Source organism: Centruroides sculpturatus, unplaced genomic scaffold (assembly GCF_000671375.1).
Source record: "Centruroides sculpturatus isolate CEXI.00-Female unplaced genomic scaffold, Cexi_2.0 scaffold1525, whole genome shotgun sequence".
Classification (NCBI taxonomy): domain Eukaryota; kingdom Metazoa; phylum Arthropoda; class Arachnida; order Scorpiones; family Buthidae; genus Centruroides; species Centruroides sculpturatus.
The window spans coordinates 115,607-139,017 of NW_019385790.1; the positions used below are offsets into that span (position 1 = coordinate 115,607).

At 29.3% G+C, this 23,411-nt stretch overlaps 3 protein-coding genes across 9 annotated transcripts in view; 1 reads left to right on the forward strand and 2 right to left on the reverse strand.

Annotated features, from left to right (window-relative positions):
* Positions 1-12,405, reverse strand: part of LOC111642155 (protein timeless homolog) — a 127,067-nt gene extending 114,662 nt beyond the window's left edge. Inside the window, exons 1-4 of one of the 7 annotated variants that reach the window (XM_023388432.1) lie at positions 12,026-12,404; positions 10,881-10,998; positions 7,677-7,830; positions 3,366-3,546 (exon numbers count right to left, since the gene is read on the reverse strand). In XM_023388432.1, coding sequence (XP_023244200.1) covers positions 3,366-3,546; positions 7,677-7,830; positions 10,881-10,998; positions 12,026-12,055 — 483 coding nt within the window. In that variant the 5' untranslated portion in view covers positions 12,056-12,404. The other 6 variants (XM_023388436.1, XM_023388433.1, XM_023388437.1 and 3 more) reach the window with 6 other exon arrangements.
* Positions 12,406-13,809: 1,404 nt separating this feature from the next.
* On the reverse strand, positions 13,810-17,307 carry LOC111642153 (protein timeless homolog). The gene is made up of 4 exons (XM_023388429.1): positions 16,776-17,307; positions 15,631-15,748; positions 13,863-14,016; positions 13,810-13,813 (listed from the first exon to the last, which is right to left on the reverse strand). Exons 1-4 carry the CDS (start codon positions 16,803-16,805, stop codon positions 13,810-13,812), a joined length of 306 nt encoding a protein of 101 aa, XP_023244197.1. The 5' UTR covers positions 16,806-17,307.
* A 3,862-nt stretch (positions 17,308-21,169) lies between these two features.
* Positions 21,170-23,411, forward strand: part of LOC111642154 (transmembrane protein 245-like) — a 36,640-nt gene continuing 34,398 nt past the window's right edge. Inside the window, exon 1 of the mRNA XM_023388431.1 lies at positions 21,170-21,925. Coding sequence (XP_023244199.1) covers positions 21,398-21,925 — 528 coding nt within the window. The 5' untranslated portion in view covers positions 21,170-21,397. The remainder of the gene's footprint in view (positions 21,926-23,411) is intronic.

The window sequence follows — 23,411 nt, forward strand, 5'->3', positions numbered from 1 at the left end:
TCCCGTAACCGTTTGATAACGGACACTAGAGGCGCCCCTATCGTGTGTCATATTTCAAACATTCAAATTAACAATTTTAATTCTTATTTAAATTAACAATATGAATTATTATTATTCATTTGGCAATAAATTATTATTTGGTCAATATAACAATATAAATAATTCAGTATATTTGTAATAGGAATTTATTATTACAGGGGCTTATATCTTGCGAAGGGTCGCGAGTAGGGGTATGGTTCCTTTGCCTTTATTGTTCGCACAGGGGGCTACAGTTTGGGGGGGTCGCCACCTCTTCATCTAATCTTACCATTGGGACTTTAACAGAGCTGTACAGCATATTGATAGGAACAAAAAAGTCAAAGGAACCGTGCTTCATGGAAATTTGTAAACAACACCCACTAGGGGGCGTTCCGGGATACTAGTATAATATATTCACTTAATTACTGCAACGATGATATAGCATGAAATAGACATGCTATATCATTACTGCAACAGGTAGCACATAGCACTTGCCTGCACAGAATCGAAATTGCCTGTGAAAAGTCTATAAGTATTTAATTTTCCACATCTAACGACTCAAGTTTTTCATTTCTGAATGATACTTTCTTAAATTCTAATAATTACTCTCCAGTAGCGGAGTGGATAAAACCATCAAATACTGTTAGTCGGTTGTGGGTTCAGGCATGGTCAACAGGCTGGCTACATGGAGTTTTCCAGGCTTTCTTCATATTAGTAACACCTAAATATGGAACAGCTTCACATAAAAGTCTTCCCAGGATACATTCCTCAGCTGATCACTTAAGTATTACATTGCCGTAACCAAATAAACCAAACTAATTCTAATAATTTTTCTATAAACATGATACTTCTATCATTTGTGAGACCATCACAACCTATCCAACATGGATCACTTTTCAAATATTAATACTAGACCAGTATTAATTAGTATTCAGTGACCATCCTCTCTTCCAGGAGGAAATCAACTACTTTTGGTTGAATTACTTCAATCCTCTTCTATAACAAACCCTTCTCTCCATCGCACCAGCAGTGTGGTGGCGTTTGAATAGAAAAATTATATAATACAATGTTACATTCAAGCACAAATTATGTTTTAAGTTGTTTTCAAGGGTGTAGAGTTTAAACGTTTGGTTTGTTGACAGATTACCATTTGATATTGGGCTGTGAATGATACAGTTTCTCAGAGAACATTAGAAAAAGTTATGATATCTGAAAAAATTTAAGATATATTTTCAATTGCTATCTACTTGACCATTGAAAGTATGCCATTTTGTACCATCTGAGCATTATGATAAACATAATAATAGGCTAAAATAACATAACTCTTTATATGGCTTTCATTTTAACTTTTAATATATACTATACTATAATATATTATATTATAGTATAGTATATATTAAACGTTATATATAAGTTATATATATATATATATATATATTATAGTTTAAATTAACTTNTATTCAGCAAACGAGATCAACAATGCAGTTAAAAAGACAAATTCCCTGACTTTTTGACAATTTTCGACAAATTTCCTGACTTTCTCTGACTTTTTCCAAACACTAATGAAAATCCCTGACTTTCCAGGTGCGTAGGAACCCTGGTTATCATACATAAGGGTTTATCACACCAGGTGTCCAATCTAGCACATTTTAGAAATTCTTTATTCTTCTTCTGTACACAATTTAACGAATTTTTAAAATGTGTTATATTGGACACCTGGCGTAATAAACCCTTATGTAAGATAACCTTTGTAGTTATATAAATCAAATACTATAATATAATATAAGCGTTAGAAGTATGAAATAATCTAATGTTAAACTTTGTTGTTATTTTTTGCCCAGGCAATGCTGGGCTTACCTGCTAGTTTTATATAATCTAAAACTCCACAACTTCAATATTCAATTCCAAAATTTGTATGAGTTGAACCTAACAATCACATTACATGAAGATTATATGAAATGAGTTTTTTTGAAATATTAAAAACAACATTCTTTCATTGAACTTCCATCTAAAAATACTTTTCAATTTGCTTCTTTTATGGATTAAATTTTGACAACCTATATTATAAGAGCTATATATAATTTATATAAGTTCAAATTCTAGTAATGTTAAAGAATTAAAAATATAAAAAATTTAACATTACAAAAAGATTATCCATAGAACTAATTTAACTTTATATAAAGTAAAAATTTCATAAAATCAGAAAATTATCTGCATTCTTTAAATAATCAATAAAACTGTAATCTCCCCATTGTTTTACAAGTATTTTAAACCTTTAAAAAAAATTAAGTCTGAAATTACCAATAATACATGCTCCCATTTTATGAAAATTAACTGCAGACAATAGATATATAAATGCTAGTAAAAAGTAAGAAATGTATTTAAAATATTTCTTACTTGTTGCTAGTTCCAATACACTTCAAGATTCAAATTCAACTAACTTGTAAGTAAAAGACAAAGATTTCCTTAAACAAGACTAAATAAAATAAATCCATAATAATGCTAGCAAAACTGTTTGTAAAATGAGTTGCTTTCAACTGTGAAAAGAGACAAAAATACTTTATATTCCTGAGAGTTTATATAATTTACTTGAAGTTGAAATGTTAATTTACAGAAACACTTCAATTTTTTCAATTTAAATGCTCTTTGGAACTATACAAGATGGATATAGTTTGGAAACATTAAAGCATATTTAAGCATTGTTAATGAGAAACAATATGATAAAGACATCATGTATTTTAATGTGATATCAAGAAATAAATAATTTATTATGTATATTCACTTATGTTTTCAGATTTTATATCCATCCTGCATAATTTATTTCTAAAAAAAGTAAATCACATCACTATAAAGAGTATTATTAATATAAATGTTTACTATAATTTGCATCTAACTATAAAATATAAATTTAAAACAAAAATTAAATTTGTTTTAATGGCATAAAAATATTTAATTTGTGTCTAATTTTTGTTATCTGTTTCTTTATTCTATATTCTTGTATACATTAAAGTTGCCTGATACCTTTCATTAATAGTGAAAAATTATTAGCACATTTTACTACAAAAACATTCACAAATGATGTTATGAAATAAAGTTAAGTAATTAATTTGTCAATTATTTAAGAAAATTAATATTTGAGATACATATAATAATAAATAACGTTAAATTAATTCATTCGAATCAGAAAATGATCAATGTTTTCTAATTCAAAATCTTTTTTGAAACAGCTATAAACATTACTGTAGTATGAAAGTAGTCATAAATGCATTCATTATGTATCCAAAATACATTTTCCATACTACTGTATCACATACAACAAACATATAAATTTTAATATTATAAAATACCAATTGTAAAAGTTCACGAAGTCTGTTGGCCAATTCCTTCCACACATCTGGATCTGTAAATGACTGTTTACATTCTTGCTGATATGAAAGTATTTCCATATAATAATTCCTGGTCAACTTCTCTTCAGGCAATTCTTCATGATATAACAACATCACAGGATTTGTTAAATTGATCAAAAGTCTAAAATACAACAAAGCCTTTAATCATAATTTAAAAATTTATTTATGATTAAAATTAAATTAATTTTATTATTTTCTGTTCATATATTCATATTAATTAATCATTAGAACATTGTAAATTATCGTATTGTCAAATAAATATTGTCTTTATAACAGCGCTTTTTAAAAAAATATTAAATATATTTCAAATTAATATAATATTTTGTATTATAAATTGGTTTTATAAATACATTTTAGTGAAGTTTAATATTAATATTAAAAAATTCACTTTGTTTATAAACAAAATACAGTTGTGCCTCATATAATGTACGCCTTGAATAACATACACTGCAAACAATGGACTTTCTGTTTGGCCGTTATGTGACTCGAAGAACGGACTGGCTGCAAACAACAGACTTTCCGTTCGGCAGTTACATGAGGCAAACAATGGACTTTCTGTGAACAAGTGCGAATGATGTTTCCACTCTTTTGCTGTTGCCAATGACAATCTGCTATTTTTATAATATATTAGTATTATTAGAATATATTATTAGTATATCTGAAGTACAGAGCTCCCGTAGGGATTTGGCTTGCTCCCTTATTTATTACGTACTGTACATCACCTCAGTGCAGGGTATTTACATTTATTCAAGTGTTGTGCAAACCATGGCTTCTAAAAAAACAAAGGTGATTTCAATTTTAATAAAGCAAGAAATCATCAGAAGGAGTGAAAGTTGAAACAGACTTTCTTGTCAAATGGGGAGAGGTTCAGGAGTTTACCAACACTCACTATCCAAACAGAGCTGAGGCCAACAGGATCAATGATCTCTACAATGACACCCTTGCCCGTCATTTCCAACAGGTGTTGAAGAACAGAGAGAAACAGACCACCTTGGACATGTTTTTCAAGAAGCAAGCTGCCAAAAAACAAAGGATGGAACAAGAGGAGATGACCCTGCAAGCTCCGGTAGCCTCTCCTGAATCTGACTCTGATTAAAAAACAATAACAAGGGACCTGTTGAATGTGTAAAAAGTCTATCTGTATGAATGTGTGAAGAAAGAGTTCCTCCACCTCCTCCTCACATCTGACTACCCAGCATAATTGGTGACTACTCCATTTTCATTTTTTTTATGGTACAGTACGGTTATTTTATGCTGCAGAATGAATTATATATTTTAACATGTATTTCCATGAAAAATGTGTTTCGTATAACGGACTTTTCACTTAATGGACGTGCACCTGGAACGGATTAAGTACATTATACGAAGCACCAATGTATTCCAGTTTTAACATAATTTAACTTATTCCAAAAATTAAATTCCTAATGAAAATATTCTATAATAATTTTTGACTAATTGTTTAATTTGTGAACTGGAAAATTATGTTGTGATATTAAAAGTTACTCTTTATATACTATAGAATCTAATTTATCTCTTTTCAGTATTATGTATATAAGGGTGATGAAATTCTTTCTTTTCTCAGGAAACCTTATGAAGTTTGAGAATTTCAATACAGCACTTCTAACATCCAAAGGTTTATTCATTTAAATTTATTGTTGAAAATAAATTTTAAAAACTCACGCCAATGTTCGTATGACTTATGGATGCAAATTCACTGAGTTCAGCGTTAATAAAGTTTCTTTAGTATTAACACAAGCACTTTCGACGAATGTATAATCGTCGTCTTCAGGTGAAAAGAATAAAATTTTAACGAGACAAACGTGCAGAATATTCCAAAGGAACAAAATATTTAAAATCAAACAGGCGTCCGGAAATTCCGTTAAGAACGTGCAAATAATTTTTAGATATGTTCGAATTTTTATATTACGATGTTAGCGGCGCATGCGTGGAGATGCTACCGCGTTGGCGATACTATGTTAGGCGCGTTTCGCGTTTTAGGCGCGTTTTAGGCGTGTTAATACTAAAGAAACTTTATTAACGCTGAACTCAGTGAATTTGCATCCATAAGTCAAATTTATTGTTACAAATGCATTTCAAAATGATGTATATTTTCATTCCCTCTTCAGTGCTAATTAATTCAATGTAGTTCTGACAATTTTTTGAATTCAAATACTGTGAAGACCCAACCGAGGTCCGAATCATGTAAATCGCGATATTCCTATGATTAAATAATAACGATAGATTAATTATGAGAGGGAGAGGAAAATCCCATAACTTAAACAACGCGGCACAAAATGTAGACGACGAGTCTCTGATGACTCGAACACGTGTTAAACTAACTGTCAATGTCAGAGTGAAAAGTTATAAGTCAGAGTCAAGTGGTCATATGCAGATAGAACTTTGACCCCAGCGCTCATAAACAATCAATCTAGGGAAACAATTTCTGAAAAGAGGGAAAGATTTAAGAGAGATAAATCATTGCATATGATCGTTCGAGTACCCAGATGACAGAAATCGCGAGTAACGGAGNTTTCGATGTCGATATATCTACATGTTGCCAATCTTGCGCAAGCGCAATCTCGATGCACACTCTTTTCTATTTCCTCTTGTTTACGAGCGTTATTCAGTGTGTGCTCATAAAGCGGCTGGTTTAGACTTGTCTGTGAGTGTTTTATGTACATATTTATTACTGAAGAACGAAATAGACAAGAAGGCAAGACAAACAACGGTGGACAATTTTTTTAAGCCAGGTCCATCCTTACCAGCGAAAAATGACGACAGTGATCTGCAGGTTACCATTTCTTCATCGTCTTCAGATTAAAGCCATTTTTAAAAAATTATGTATGTAAACATACACATATTTTATGTAACATGAAGTTGTTTCATTTTTGTTTATAGATTATTGTTGGTTTTTGGAGTCTGTTTTTATTTTATGTACAAATGTATGTAGTTCTTGTGTATGTATTTTTGATTTAAATGAAATAAAAAGATAAAATGCATTTTGAATGATAAACCATGTTACATATTTAATAAATTTGGAACCGATCCCATTGAATTTGTATTAGAATAATTGATTCTTTATACGGCTTTTCGCTTTGCGGCCAAGTTTCTTGGAACGTATCTAGGTCGTAAAGCGAGGTATGGGTGTACTACAAATTGATTTCCTTTAGTTTTATGTAGTTTTATAATTATAGCTTAATGTACTATTATATTGATACTGTAGAACAGAGTAGCCAATTGACTTCAATTGACTTTTATTGTATTAAGACTAGTCACAATCTACTGTTAGACAAAATCGATGTCACTATGTAGCATAAGTTCATAGTAACATCTGTATCAGCTGTTTCTTACTACTGTATATACAACATAAGCAAGTATTCATGTTTTCTCTCATTTGTAATTTAATGTTGAAAGTAATTTAATAGAATTTTTTTTATTTAATAAAAAAATTAGTGTTATGAAATTGTAACTAGCAAATACTGTAGCAATCAATTGAAAATTTTTTTGAGATTGACCTGTCGATCACAATTAACTGATTGAACATCCTTGCTGTAGAACAGTGTTTCTCAACCTCTAACGAATCGTCACCCCCTTCAATAAAACCGTTACGTGGTATCGCCCCCTTCACTTCAAAATTCTGATGCCAAGGGCCGAGGCTAATGCCAAATTCATACTGTAGTGAATAGACTATTGACTAATATAATGTTATTTGTTTAATTATTGTACTATATAATAAAAAAACATCTAATTATTCTTAATATAATGTTTTACTATATCGCTCAGAAAATTGTTTTTGTCCCCCTGCCCTAAAATATAAATTGTTACAAATCTCCCCCTCAACATGGAAAAACGCCCACATGGGGGTGATATCGCCCTGTTGAGAAACACTGCTGTAGAATAAACACATGCCCTGTATGCTGGCTGCCCTACAAGATCACAGCTGCTGGATACTGTTATCAGCTGCTATTTATTATCAAAATAGTCTTAAACCAATGTGATCATAATAAGTGGCAACCACAGTATTAATGTCAAGACCTTCTCAGAACCTTTTCCAAAAGACATGTTTTGAATTTTTATTTAATTTCATATGATTTAATAAAATATCTTCCTACTCAATCACTTTATATATTATAAAAGAAATAATTTTTCTCAAATAATCAAAAATTATAACACAAATATGTTTTATAGTTAGAATCATCTACCTTTAATTTACAACTTTTATATAAAATAAAAATTTAACTTTTTACATACCTTATGTTTATATCAAACAAAGTTTTATCTTTAGGATAATACTTAAGAAGAGGTATTAAATCAGTTTTCAAAACTCCAATTCTAGCCAGCTGTCTCCTTATACTATGACTTTCATCATCATTTCTTAAAAATCGAATTAAATCTTTTAAACATTCTGGAATATATAATGAATATAAAATAAATTTAAAACATTTACATTTACTGATTTAATGAATTCAGGTAGTAAATTTTAATTCAACTTAAGTTCATTGTAAAGTTTATTATAATTAATTTTTACAAAAGTAATTACAGCTTATTATAAAATTAAGTTTATTGACCATTGAAATATCTTGAATATATTAATTTGATATTAATTAATTAATTTTAATTAAGTTATTAATATATTCAAGATATCTCAACAATCCTTTTGAGATATAATAAACTCTAAAAATATTTTAAAATTTAATGTAATTATATATTAAATCAATTGTACATACTCATTATTTAATTAATTATAATACTTCTTTGGCTTTTATCAATGTTAACTCCTTTAGTACATCTTTCAAATTAGTTGACTAACATTAATGCATTTTACTCCTTTTAGAAAAGTGGAGACTACAAAAATTTTTCATTACAGAAATAAATGTAGAATTATTAAGTTATAAAATAGTAATAGAAATAAAAATGAAGGAACACTGTTGTCTAAGATATGAAAATAGGTAATCAAAAACCAGAAGGCAATGATTTCAGTACAAATGCCAAAAAGTTTTATTTTATTATAATTATATTGGTGATAATAATTACGAATTACTGATTAATTTGACACTAGAAGGACACATTAGGCACCATCTCTTATTAAATTTAATAATTATAATTTAATTAAATAATTTTAAATTAAACTGAAAGAAAAGAATCAACCTGGAGTAGGACTCTGTAATTCATAATTATTATCCCCAATATTACACAGCAGTTGGTGTAGCTTTATTGTAATCTATCAGGTTTCAAATATTAACAAAAACAAATGTTTTCGCCTTCACAAAGACCTGCATCAGGTTATTTTTAACAAATTCCAAATTGGAACATTGGAATCCAAATTTTCATTAATATTCGTTACTGGTAGTTAAAGGTTTTGTTTTATGTGATTACCTCCAGTAATTCGGAAAGGAGATAGTTTTAATATGTGATTATCAGGTATCATATGTTTATATTATAATTAGTTAAAAATTTAAATTTTAATTTTAAATTATTGTTTTAATAACTACATTTTACCAACTTTTAACATGCAGTCTATTTTATTAATGTAACACTTTCGATCAATTAATTGACTAGTAGTTAAAGGTTGGTAAAGCATAGTTATTTTTGAAACTGCAGTTCAAGAAGAAAGTATTGTTTTAATAACTTTAAATTAAGTTTGTATGACAATCAAAAATTACTGCTAGTCACAATTTCTTAGCAAAATACTTAATGTTTACATGATAATGTAAATATAGTAATTTAAATTCAAAAATATTCATATATTTGTGTTATTTTGTTTTTATAATTAAATTATTGATACTATCAATTTTATAATTAATAAAACTTAATGTGCATTCTTTCAAAATAAAAATTAGGGTCTTGAGAGNTATTAGAATATATTATTAGTATATCTGAAGTACAGAGCTCCCGTAGGGATTTGGCTTGCTCCCTTATTTATTACGTACTGTACATCACCTCAGTGCAGGGTATTTACATTTATTCAAGTGTTGTGCAAACCATGGCTTCTAAAAAAACAAAGGTGATTTCAATTTTAATAAAGCAAGAAATCATCAGAAGGAGTGAAAGTTGAAACAGACTTTCTTGTCAAATGGGGAGAGGTTCAGGAGTTTACCAACACTCACTATCCAAACATAGCTGAGGCCAACAGGATCAATGATCTCTACAATGACACCCTTGCCCGTCATTTCCAACAGGTGTTGAAGAACAGAGAGAAACAGACCACCTTGGACATGTTTTTCAAGAAGCAAGCTGCCAAAAAACAAAGGATGGAACAAGAGGAGATGACCCTGCAAGCTCCGGTAGCCTCTCCTGAATCTGACTCTGATTAAAAAACAATAACAAGGGACCTGTTGAATGTGTAAAAAGTCTATCTGTATGAATGTGTGAAGAAAGAGTTCCTCCACCTCCTCCTCACATCTGACTACCCAGCATAATTGGTGACTACTCCATTTTCATTTTTTTTATGGTACAGTACGGTTATTTTATGCTGCAGAATGAATTATATATTTTAACATGTATTTCCATGAAAAATGTGTTTCGTATAACGGACTTTTCACTTAATGGACGTGCACCTGGAACGGATTAAGTACATTATACGAAGCACCAATGTATTCCAGTTTTAACATAATTTAACTTATTCCAAAAATTAAATTCCTAATGAAAATATTCTATAATAATTTTTGACTAATTGTTTAATTTGTGAACTGGAAAATTATGTTGTGATATTAAAAGTTACTCTTTATATACTATAGAATCTAATTTATCTCTTTTCAGTATTATGTATATAAGGGTGATGAAATTCTTTCTTTTCTCAGGAAACCTTATGAAGTTTGAGAATTTCAATACAGCACTTCTAACATCCAAAGGTTTATTCATTTAAATTTATTGTTGAAAATAAATTTTAAAAACTCACGCCAATGTTCGTATGACTTATGGATGCAAATTCACTGAGTTCAGCGTTAATAAAGTTTCTTTAGTATTAACACAAGCACTTTCGACGAATGTATAATCGTCGTCTTCAGGTGAAAAGAATAAAATTTTAACGAGACAAACGTGCAGAATATTCCAAAGGAACAAAATATTTAAAATCAAACAGGCGTCCGGAAATTCCGTTAAGAACGTGCAAATAATTTTTAGATNACTTAATGTTTACATGATAATGTAAATATAGTAATTTAAATTCAAAAATATTCATATATTTGTGTTATTTTGTTTTTATAATCCTGAAAATGAAATTATATTAAAAAGCATTTGGACTTTGTGATTTTTAATAACTTAATCTACTCTAAGTAACTGATTATAGTTCTAATCTATTAAATGAATTATTTTTAATACAGTATATAATCAAAGAACATTTGAATTTATTAACCAAATAAAATGTTTTTCCATTTAACATATTTTTGACTTATGGTAAAATGAACATAATCAAAAAGTCTATTTCCACATTATTTAAATATTTAATATATAAACCTGAACAGTCTGGATCCTTCACATATTTTCCTTTATTGTTATAACCAATTGCTCCACAAGTTGCAACAATTTCAGCAGATATTGCAGAATTAAAATCTTCCATCATTTTAAGAAAAGTCTAAAAAATTAAGTGATGTAATAATTAACTATATATATATATATATAAATCAATCTTATAAAATTGTCAATACAGTTAATGTAACTAGTATAAATAAATTATCTTATTTTTTAATTAACTTTCTAAATGAGAAAATACTAAAAATATTAAAATAAAACAATTATTATTAATAAAAGATTTAGATTGTGATTTTAAAATTCAAATATTGTTTAAAAACTTATATTAACTTTTATAGATTATAATGAAGTTTCACTGCTACTTAGGTAAATTCAGATCACAACACAAGTGTCCATACATTGATCATATTTGACCTATTTTATTTCTCTAAATTATTTTAAGAATTCTGTAAATTACCTAGAACACTATCGATAATATAATCTTATTTCTATTCTATAAAGATATTTAATATTACACTATTTTTAAGTTTTTCGCTTATCAGTTCAGTATTTAATTAATATACACACGTTATTTCCTAATAATATTAATACACGTTTATTTTTGGCGCGAGTATTTATAAATATAATGAGTGTTGCCATCCTACATAAAAAACAATTAACAAATTTTGGCTTTAAATTAAAACAAATATTATTTACTCTAATTAAATAAATAATATTATTATTTATCGGTTACGTATAAAATAAAAATCTATCAAAACAATTTATTAAAACTGTAAACTAATTAATTCAAATATATAATATTTATCTCAAATTAAGCCCATGTACACGTGCAGTACATGATCTAGATAAAAATTCTAAAAAAAAAAAAATAGTTAAGCAAAATATATGTTGCTAATGTACACGAAAGTTAAATATATTTGAAATTAACATGTCACTCATTATTCCATCATGCTAACAAAAACTAGTAATCCTTTATTAAAACAGCCTTCATCAGTAATTACGTTAATTCTGTTAATAACGCAATTATTCGAAAATGAAACATAATTTCTTTAGTTAAATAATTCATTCTTTCACTATGATATTTCACATTTTTTCATTATACTGGAAGAATGCATTAAGTACATCCATACCTCGCTATACGGCTGCTCTTTATACGGCATTTCGCTATAACGGCTCTCTTCGATTAAGGCACGTTTTCGATTTACGGCCTAAAATGTTTCGCTATAACGGCAAAAAAAAACTTTTTTTCGATGTCGATATATCTACATGTTGCCAATCTTGCGCAAGCGCAATCTCGATGCACTTTCTTTTCTATTTCCTCTTGTTTACGAGCGTTATTCAGTGTGTGCTCATAAAGCGGCTGGTTTAGACTTGTGTGTGAGTGTTTTATGTACATATTTATTACTGAAGGACGAAATAGACAAGAAGGCAAGACAAACAACGGTGGACAATTTTTTTAAGCCAGGTCCATCCTTACCAGCGAAAAATGACGACAGTGATCTGCAGGTTACCATTTCTTCATCGTCTTCAGATTAAAGCCATTTTTAAAAAATTATGTATGTAAACATACACATATTTTATGTAACATGAAGTTGTTTCATTCTTGTTTATAGATTATTGTTGGTTTTTGGAAGTCTGTTTTTATTTTATGTACAAATGTATGTAGTTCTTGTGTATGTATTTTTGATTTAAATGAAATAAAAAGATAAAATGCATTTTGAATGATAAACCATGTTACATATTTAATAAATTTGGAACCGATCCCATTGAATTTGTATTAGAATAATTGATTCTTTATACGGCTTTTCGCTTTGCGGCCAAGTTTCTTGGAACGTATCTAGGTCGTAAAGCGAGGTATGGGTGTACTACAAATTGATTTCCTTTAGTTTTATGTAGTTTTATAATTATAGCTTAATGTACTATTATATTGATACTGTAGAACAGAGTAGCCAATTGACTTCAATTGACTTTTATTGTATTAAGACTAGTCACAATCTACTGTTAGACAAAATCGATGTCACTATGTAGCATAAGTTCATAGTAACATCTGTATCAGCTGTTTCTTACTACTGTATATACAACATAAGCAAGTATTCATGTTTTCTCTCATTTGTAATTTAATGTTGAAAGTAATTTAATAGAATTTTTTTTATTTAATAAAAAAATTAGTGTTATGAAATTGTAACTAGCAAATACTGTAGCAATCAATTGAAAATTTTTTTGAGATTGACCTGTCGATCACAATTAACTGATTGAACATCCTTGCTGTAGAACAGTGTTTCTCAACCTCTAACGAATCGTCACCCCCTTCAATAAAACCGTTACGTGGTATCGCCCCCTTCACTTCAAAATTCTGATGCCAAGGGCCGAGGCTAATGCCAAATTCATACTGTAGTGAATAGACTATTGACTAATATAATGTTATTTGTTTAATTATTGTACTATATAATAAAAAAACATCTAATTATTCTTAATATAATGTTTTACTATATCGCTCAGAAAATTGTTTTTGTCCCCCTGCCCTAAAATATAAATTGTTACAAATCTCCCCCTCAACATGGAAAAACGCCCACATGGGGGTGATATCGCCCTGTTGAGAAACACTGCTGTAGAATAAACACATGCCCTGTATGCTGGCTGCCCTACAAGATCACAGCTGCTGGATACTGTTATCAGCTGCTATTTATTATCAAAATAGTCTTAAACCAATGTGATCATAATAAGTGGCAACCACAGTATTAATGTCAAGACCTTCTCAGAACCTTTTCCAAAAGACATGTTTTGAATTTTTATTTAATTTCATATGATTTAATAAAATATCTTCCTACTCAATCACTTTATATATTATAAAAGAAATAATTTTTCTCAAATAATCAAAAATTATAACACAAATATGTTTTATAGTTAGAATCATCTACCTTTAATTTACAACTTTTATATAAAATAAAAATTTAACTTTTTACATACCTTATGTTTATATCAAACAAAGTTTTATCTTTAGGATAATACTTAAGAAGAGGTATTAAATCAGTTTTCAAAACTCCAATTCTAGCCAGCTGTCTCCTTATACTATGACTTTCATCATCATTTCTTAAAAATCGAATTAAATCTTTTAAACATTCTGGAATATATAATGAATATAAAATAAATTTAAAACATTTACATTTACTGATTTAATGAATTCAGGTAGTAAATTTTAATTCAACTTAAGTTCATTGTAAAGTTTATTATAATTAATTTTTACAAAAGTAATTACAGCTTATTATAAAATTAAGTTTATTGACCATTGAAATATCTTGAATATATTAATTTGATATTAATTAATTAATTTTAATTAAGTTATTAATATATTCAAGATATCTCAACAATCCTTTTGAGATATAATAAACTCTAAAAATATTTTAAAATTTAATGTAATTATATATTAAATCAATTGTACATACTCATTATTTAATTAATTATAATACTTCTTTGGCTTTTATCAATGTTAACTCCTTTAGTACATCTTTCAAATTAGTTGACTAACATTAATGCATTTTACTCCTTTTAGAAAAGTGGAGACTACAAAAATTTTTCATTACAGAAATAAATGTAGAATTATTAAGTTATAAAATAGTAATAGAAATAAAAATGAAGGAACACTGTTGTCTAAGATATGAAAATAGGTAATCAAAAACCAGAAGGCAATGATTTCAGTACAAATGCCAAAAAGTTTTATTTTATTATAATTATATTGGTGATAATAATTACGAATTACTGATTAATTTGACACTAGAAGGACACATTAGGCACCATCTCTTATTAAATTTAATAATTATAATTTAATTAAATAATTTTAAATTAAACTGAAAGAAAAGAATCAACCTGGAGTAGGACTCTGTAATTCATAATTATTATCCCCAATATTACACAGCAGTTGGTGTAGCTTTATTGTAATCTATCAGGTTTCAAATATTAACAAAAACAAATGTTTTCGCCTTCACAAAGACCTGCATCAGGTTATTTTTAACAAATTCCAAATTGGAACATTGGAATCCAAATTTTCATTAATATTCGTTACTGGTAGTTAAAGGTTTTGTTTTATGTGATTACCTCCAGTAATTCGGAAAGGAGATAGTTTTAATATGTGATTATCAGGTATCATATGTTTATATTATAATTAGTTAAAAATTTAAATTTTAATTTTAAATTATTGTTTTAATAACTACATTTTACCAACTTTTAACATGCAGTCTATTTTATTAATGTAACACTTTCGATCAATTAATTGACTAGTAGTTAAAGGTTGGTAAAGCATAGTTATTTTTGAAACTGCAGTTCAAGAAGAAAGTATTGTTTTAATAACTTTAAATTAAGTTTGTATGACAATCAAAAATTACTGCTAGTCACAATTTCTTAGCAAAATACTTAATGTTTACATGATAATGTAAATATAGTAATTTAAATTCAAAAATATTCATATATTTGTGTTATTTTGTTTTTATAATCCTGAAAATGAAATTATATTAAAAAGCATTTGGACTTTGTGATTTTTAATAACTTAATCTACTCTAAGTAACTGATTATAGTTCTAATCTATTAAATGAATTATTTTTAATACAGTATATAATCAAAGAACATTTGAATTTATTAACCAAATAAAATGTTTTTCCATTTAACATATTTTTGACTTATGGTAAAATGAACATAATCAAAAAGTCTATTTCCACATTATTTAAATATTTAATATATAAACCTGAACAGTCTGGATCCTTCACATATTTTCCTTTATTGTTATAACCAATTGCTCCACAAGTTGCAACAATTTCAGCAGATATTGCAGAATTAAAATCTTCCATCATTTTAAGAAAAGTCTAAAAAATTAAGTGATGTAATAATTAACTATATATATATATATATAAATCAATCTTATAAAATTGTCAATACAGTTAATGTAACTAGTATAAATAAATTATCTTATTTTTTAATTAACTTTCTAAATGAGAAAATACTAAAAATATTAAAATAAAACAATTATTATTAATAAAAGATTTAGATTGTGATTTTAAAATTCAAATATTGTTTAAAAACTTATATTAACTTTTATAGATTATAATGAAGTTTCACTGCTACTTAGGTAAATTCAGATCACAACACAAGTGTCCATACATTGATCATATTTGACCTATTTTATTTCTCTAAATTATTTTAAGAATTCTGTAAATTACCTAGAACACTATCGATAATATAATCTTATTTCTATTCTATAAAGATATTTAATATTACACTATTTTTAAGTTTTTCGCTTATCAGTTCAGTATTTAATTAATATACACACGTTATTTCCTAATAATATTAATACACGTTTATTTTTGGCGCGAGTATTTATAAATATAATGAGTGTTGCCATCCTACATAAAAAACAATTAACAAATTTTGGCTTTAAATTAAAACAAATATTATTTACTCTAATTAAATAAATAATATTATTATTTATCGGTTACGTATAAAATAAAAATCTATCAAAACAATTTATTAAAACTGTAAACTAATTAATTCAAATATATAATATTTATCTCAAATTAAGCCCATGTACACGTGCAGTACATGATCTAGATAAAAATTCTAAAAAAAAAAAAATAGTTAAGCAAAATATATGTTGCTAATGTACACGAAAGTTAAATATATTTGAAATTAACATGTCACTCATTATTCCATCATGCTAACAAAAACTAGTAATCCTTTATTAAAACAGCCTTCATCAGTAATTACGTTAATTCTGTTAATAACGCAATTATTCGAAAATGAAACATAATTTCTTTAGTTAAATAATTCATTCTTTCACTATGATATTTCACATTTTTTCATTATACTGGAAGAATGCATTAAGTACATCCATACCTCGCTATACGGCTGCTCTTTATACGGCATTTCGCTATAACGGCTCTCTTCGATTAAGGCACGTTTTCGATTTACGGCCTAAAATGTTTCGCTATAACGGCAAAAAAAAACTTTTTTTCGATGTCGATATATCTACATGTTGCCAATCTTGCGCAAGCGCAATCTCGATGCACTTTCTTTTCTATTTCCTCTTGTTTACGAGCGTTATTCAGTGTGTGCTCATAAAGCGGCTGGTTTAGACTTGTGTGTGAGTGTTTTATGTACATATTTATTACTGAAGGACGAAATAGACAAGAAGGCAAGACAAACAACGGTGGACAATTTTTTTAAGCCAGGTCCATCCTTACCAGCGAAAAATGACGACAGTGATCTGCAGGTTACCATTTCTTCATCGTCTTCAGATTAAAGCCATTTTTAAAAAATTATGTATGTAAACATACACATATTTTATGTAACATGAAGTTGTTTCATTTTTGTTTATAGATTATTGTTGGTTTTTGGAGTCTGTTTTTATTTTATGTACAAATGTATGTAGTTCTTGTGTATGTATTTTTGATTTAAATGAAATGAAAAGATAAAATGCATTTTGAATGATAAACCATGTTACATATTTAATAAATTTGGAACCGATCCCATTGAATTTGTATTAGAATAATTGATTCTTTATACGGCTTTTCGCTTTGCGGCCAAGTTTCTTGGAACGTATCTAGGTCGTAAAGCGAGGTATGGGTGTAGTTAAATTCAAGACGGCCACCGGATAGCCGAGGCGATAAAAAAGTCAACATGACATCAGCCTACAACTCAGGGTCGAATCTGGGCGAAGCAAGTCCAGGAATTTTTCTGGATAATCTATTCCAAATGAGAATTTTTTTATACAACCAGATAATGCAAAAGCACTGTCAGCTTGCGCTGTCATTGGCCAAAACTAGTCACGACCAAAGTGCGTGTCCTACGTTATCTATCTGATTTCATCGTCTTGTGAGGTTAGCCGACTGGGGTGGAAATGTCAGGACAATCGACCGGTCAACACTGTCGTGTGGGAGTGGAAAAACTCGCTGAGGCAAGTTTTCCATCGTAAACCGTTTAATAAAAATTTCTCTTATAACAAATCCTATAATAAGGCGTAACACTTCTCCAAAGGTGGGAAACAAGTCCGTACAAAAAGTCCAAATGTTCTGACTGTCGTTCTCTTCTTCCAGCGATGGTGGTGTGAAGAGCGACGGCCCCGGGGCGCACAGCACGACTTGGAGAGCTGTCTTCTTGCGATTGTGTGGATCTGGGCGAATCTTGACGGCACGGGAGAGCGAAGACGGATGTCGAACAAGCTTTCGTGAATGAACGGCCGGATCACAAAAACCAGGAGAGGAGCACTACGAACCAAGAACGTCATGTCCTTGAATCGCTCGGTTTTATAAGTTTTTCCCCTAAAGCCGCCTTTTCATTGGTTTCTACTCATCACCTGGTGACAATTCGAAACAGATCGGAGGGCGCGGAAGAGGTCAGTTTCGCAACTAAATACGACTCCCCTCTAGCCACGTTTCCCTCGACTTTAGTCTTTTCTATTGTTTTAATAAAAACTTCCATTGTTCAATCAGGACATTTAATCTCCTTATTTGTGTTTGAAAATGGAGCTCTTTATTTCTCGATAGACTGGTCATCTTCGGACCTTCAAAGCGGCTTCCGTCTTGTGCCTCACAGTCATTTTAGTGGTATAGTATTGTGTAAAATGATTAATTTCAATGTTTCGAAACATTTGAATTAAATCAATAAAGTGAGTCTCTCATTGTTTTGATACATGATTCATTGACGAAATCTCTCTCTCTCTCTCTCTCTCACACACACACACACACCAGATTGAAACTCAATCATTGGGTGAAATACACGGCTCATTCGATATAAGGAAACTCGTGGCTCTCGATAAGACATTGCAAACGTTCAGTCTGTGCTATTGTTTTTAAATTCATAACTTAGACTAAATGAAAAACCACAAATATTTACGGATGGGTAAATGAGCAAATTAAATATGAAATTTAAATATTAAAAAATATAAGGATGACAAAATATAATATCTTCTATGTTCAAAAATATTTAATTAAAAAGCACTACAATAGAAAAATAGAAAAAAGTCAGTTTCCTGAAAATGACGATTAGATAAATCTACAGATATATCATCTTATATAACTTTAACACCATCATTCTAGTACGTTAAAAAATAATCAAAAATGATTTTAAAAAGCGTTATATATTATTAAGTTTCATTAAGATACTAAAACGTACTATAGAGATCGTAAAATAGAAAAACAAGTCTATAAAACCAGAGTCGGTAGATTATCTGGTCTTTCGACTTCCTATCTTCGCTCGTTGCTAAAATCAACTAGAGACAAATGTTACCACCAGGGGCACTGCAAGAGTGCTAGATCGAATCGCTGTGAGGACCAGTAGCGTACCGTAGTGGGGGCGGCAGGGGCGGCCCGCCCCGGGCACTTTTTAGGGGGCGGCAAAATTTCACATTAAATAATAATAATGTCTTGTAAAAATTTGAAACATCCTAATCTATACTTGCATCGCGCCTACGATAGTGCTATCGTCCGGATAGTCCGGGAATCGGTTCGCCGTCCGGATGAACTAGTAATTTTTTCATCCGAGGAAATCCTGCGAAACCTGTTGACCTTTTTTTTATTTTTTTCTTTTGCTTGTACAATTCATTCGCGTTCATATACACCACTAATATCCAATAGAACTATTTTAAACAGGTCGCTGCACTACCACCGAATTTTTTATTGCTTGTTCTGTGACAAAAATGAATTTTGGTCCTTTAAATTGAAATACCTATATAAGGGGGGACGAAATTTTCCTCCGCTCCGGGCGGCTGACATCCACGGTACGCCACTGGTGAGGACGACTGTTTTCTTTTTATTGAAAGATATATAACCTTCGAGTTCGATTTCATAATTTTTTATATGCATTTTATTATAAGAATAAAAAAGCTTTTATTTAAACCCAAAACCAGGTTTATGGATAAATAAATGACACTTAATAAAACATTAAACACTTTTTATCGCTGAGAAATGTTTATTTAATAAAATACGTTCGAACTCATTTACACCTGAGGATGGTTTATTCCTTGAGGCTGAAAATGTTAGTTATTTCTTTTCCACTCAAAAATAAAATATGTATAAAGGTTTACGGCTTTGTGAAACTTTTTTTTTGAGTTTATGCCGTTGAAATAAATAAATAATTTTAAAAAATTGTCTGCTTTGTGTACACGTTTATTGGGCCGCATGCGGCCCGCGGGCCGAGGGGTTGGACACCCCTGGTCTAAAACATTAGTTTTTTTACCATCTACACGCGGACGGCCGAGTGATTAAGGTGACAATCTACTGCTCTGCAGACCGGAATCAAATCCAGACGGATCGAAAAGCCTTAGAAATTTTCGAGGGTGGTCCGTCGGCTGTTTCGGACCCCGTTCCTTGCCATCCGACCACGTCATTTTTGGCCTGATTGAAAACAAAGAATATAAAAAATATCATCCATATGTGTTGTTATTAGCCAAGATCGAATTACGTCCGTTCATCCACTATATTTGATCCCTGTATATTTCTTCCACAATGCAGCATAGAGCTGCATTATGGAAGAAATATACAGGGATGCAAAATATTTATTTACAGAAATATGACGTAACGTAAAAAAACTTACCCAGCATTTTAATGTTAAAATATTTTTAAAATTATAGAAAGAATTTTTTCTCTTACAGAATTTTATCTAATAAAGAGCGACTTTTTATATAGTTCATAGTAAGGGTGCAATGAAAACTGAAATCTGCACGAAATACTTAAAATTTATTTATTTATTTCCTTTTTATTTCTTTATAATTATTTTCTTTAATTTATTTATTTCTTCAAATTCTTAAATTTTATTACGCTCTCATTTATAACTTTAAAATTTCTTTTTAGCACACGAATCAAATACAATTCTGTACAGTATATTAAATTACATTATCCGAATCTTTCTTTCTTCATTTCTCGGAAAAATCCGAAACGTTCATCTAAATTACGAAACTTGTTAGAGCTTAACACTTAAAAAAACAAAAATAGTAATATATCAATAGCATCAATAGCGATGTATCAATGAAAACAGTATTAATTAATAGTACTGTACTGTAATTTATACTCAACTACAACTATCAACAATATAGTCTATACAGAACAAAGCGTTTTTATTTGCGTTTAATAGCTACAATTATTAAAAATTTTGAATTAGATTTTTTAAAATGTTTACTGGTATATTAATCGTAAATAATAATAGAAACTTTCAAAAAGATAGACTAATCGGACACACCTATTATTTACTACAAAAGTCATATTTTAATAGGCGCTGCAGTGCGCTAGTATGCTTCTTAAAATAGCAGGTGGGGCTTTATTGGCAATGCCGTGAGCGACGGAATTGCGTTTCCTAGCGAAAGTTTCGATATCGTCGATTTATTTGATACGATTAATTTACACGTTTTGTGTGACGTTTCGACACGTGCTAGGATCGGCGAAATCAAAAGCCTTAATGAATAATCTACAGTTAATTTTGCATACCAACAAGTGTTTAGTCGTATGAGAACATATTGAAGAAAAATGAGTACAAAATCCGATTATGCTAAAGCCAAGTTCGCATTTGATGTTTTTAACTTTCTCCCTCAAGGCCACGAAAAGGCACTTAAGCAGGCTTTCTATAATACGGCTGCAATTTTACTTGTTTTAATCGTATTTGTAGGTGCCGTTGCCGTATATTTTGTATTGGAACCATTTCTCCGTCCTCTTCTGTGGGCTGTGCTGTTTGGAAGTGTTTTGCATCCGTTCAAAGCCAGCTTAGCTTATGTATTCAAAAACTGGTTGCAAGGTCTTCAAACCACAAATACTCCTTTAGTTGTTGGCTCAATTGTAATGCCTTTTAGATTCGTTGATAATATGTCCGAAACCGTCGGCGACTTCTTGCTTAAGTATATTAAAGCTATCGTGGCGGTGTCTGTGGGAATTCCTATTCTGTTACTCATTTACAATTTTCTTCCGCACACCTTGTTGTGTGGAATGTATTCTGGGTTAATAGTAATCTTACGTTGGATCTCAAATATATTGGAATTTTTTAGCACTGCGTATTATTTGGTAAGTTTTTAAAAATAGTTTTTAATTATGGTAGAACCTGATTAACTGATGAATATGCTGTAATTCTTAAAAGTGGTAACATACATTTTGAAGTGTTTTCTTTGGAAATTGTTTACAAACTGTCTGGGGGAATTTTCTCTTAATTTTTTCTTTAAAAGATACATATTTGTATACATTTCCAAAATACATATAAATTTTTGAGGGCGACCCATATAAAAAGTGATATATCTTTATAAATCTTTTATGTTTGTAAGTTTTAATACGAAATGCAGATAAATATACCTCATAACTAAAAATGCAGATAAAACACACATGGCTGTGTGTTTTATCTGCATTTTTAGTTATGAGGTAGCATCGATCCATGTTAACTTAGCTAATCATGGTTCTACTGTAATTATATTTTGTTGGACACTTTTGAACTATTTGTATTAATTCAAAAATTTGAGCTTTTTCATTTTTTACTTGCAACTGTGACATTTGATAGTTGTAATAATATATATCAGTAAAATTTACAAATTTTATCTAAATATAGCCATTAGATTATGAACAATGCAATAAACTGTTTTTATAAAATATTGGGCAGAAAAAAAGAAAACATTGAATAATTGTAAAACTTTATAAGCTTTCTTGTAACATGGAATAAACTGTACTTCAAAAAGTAACTCTCAGATATGCACATTTTTACAAAGATAATCAATAATGATAGTTAAATCATTTCATAAAAGATGTCTTGATATTGGGTAAGCTGAATTGTTTGCCATCTGTCTATTGGCTATATTTAGCTAAAATTTGCAAATAAGAGGTTTTTATTAGTAAATGAAATTTGAATCAAGTGGAATGTTTTCACTCTGTCAGATGCCCTTAGCATTTTGCTATGATTATGGATTATTGCTATATGAGCAAAAACACCAAATGGAATCACAGATCTAATGGTATATGAATTGACAAGATATTCTGTTTAAAATTTTTTACAACCCATATTAGATACACAAACAAACAAATCAAATACATCTAAAAATTTGGTCCTGATTTAAAAATTTGTCAATTGTTTGCTAGAAAAAGTTATCTATATGTTAAATGCATTTAGTGATTTTATTAGAAAATATCATATGCATTTTATCGTGTATATATCAGTGAATAATTTTGTCAACAATGCACTTTGCATTATGTAAACATTTTTAATTCTGTTCTAATAAAGAGAAAAATATGAATATTAAATACTGTTCCATTTTTTTTATTTTAAATTTTTGTTGATTTTTGCAATTTAACACTGCAGGAAATAACTTTTAGAGGACTGAGAGTTACTCCTTACTCAAACCTACAGTTCCTTTTTGATTTTTTTTTTTATACTTGTACAGGGATAGCCTATAAATTTGTTTCTAATCTATAATAATAATATCCAAAATTTAGTTTGATCATTTACGGCAGTTGTAGGTGTATTTGGTAGCCTATAACTATAGCAAAATACCAATAACGTCTGCAAAGA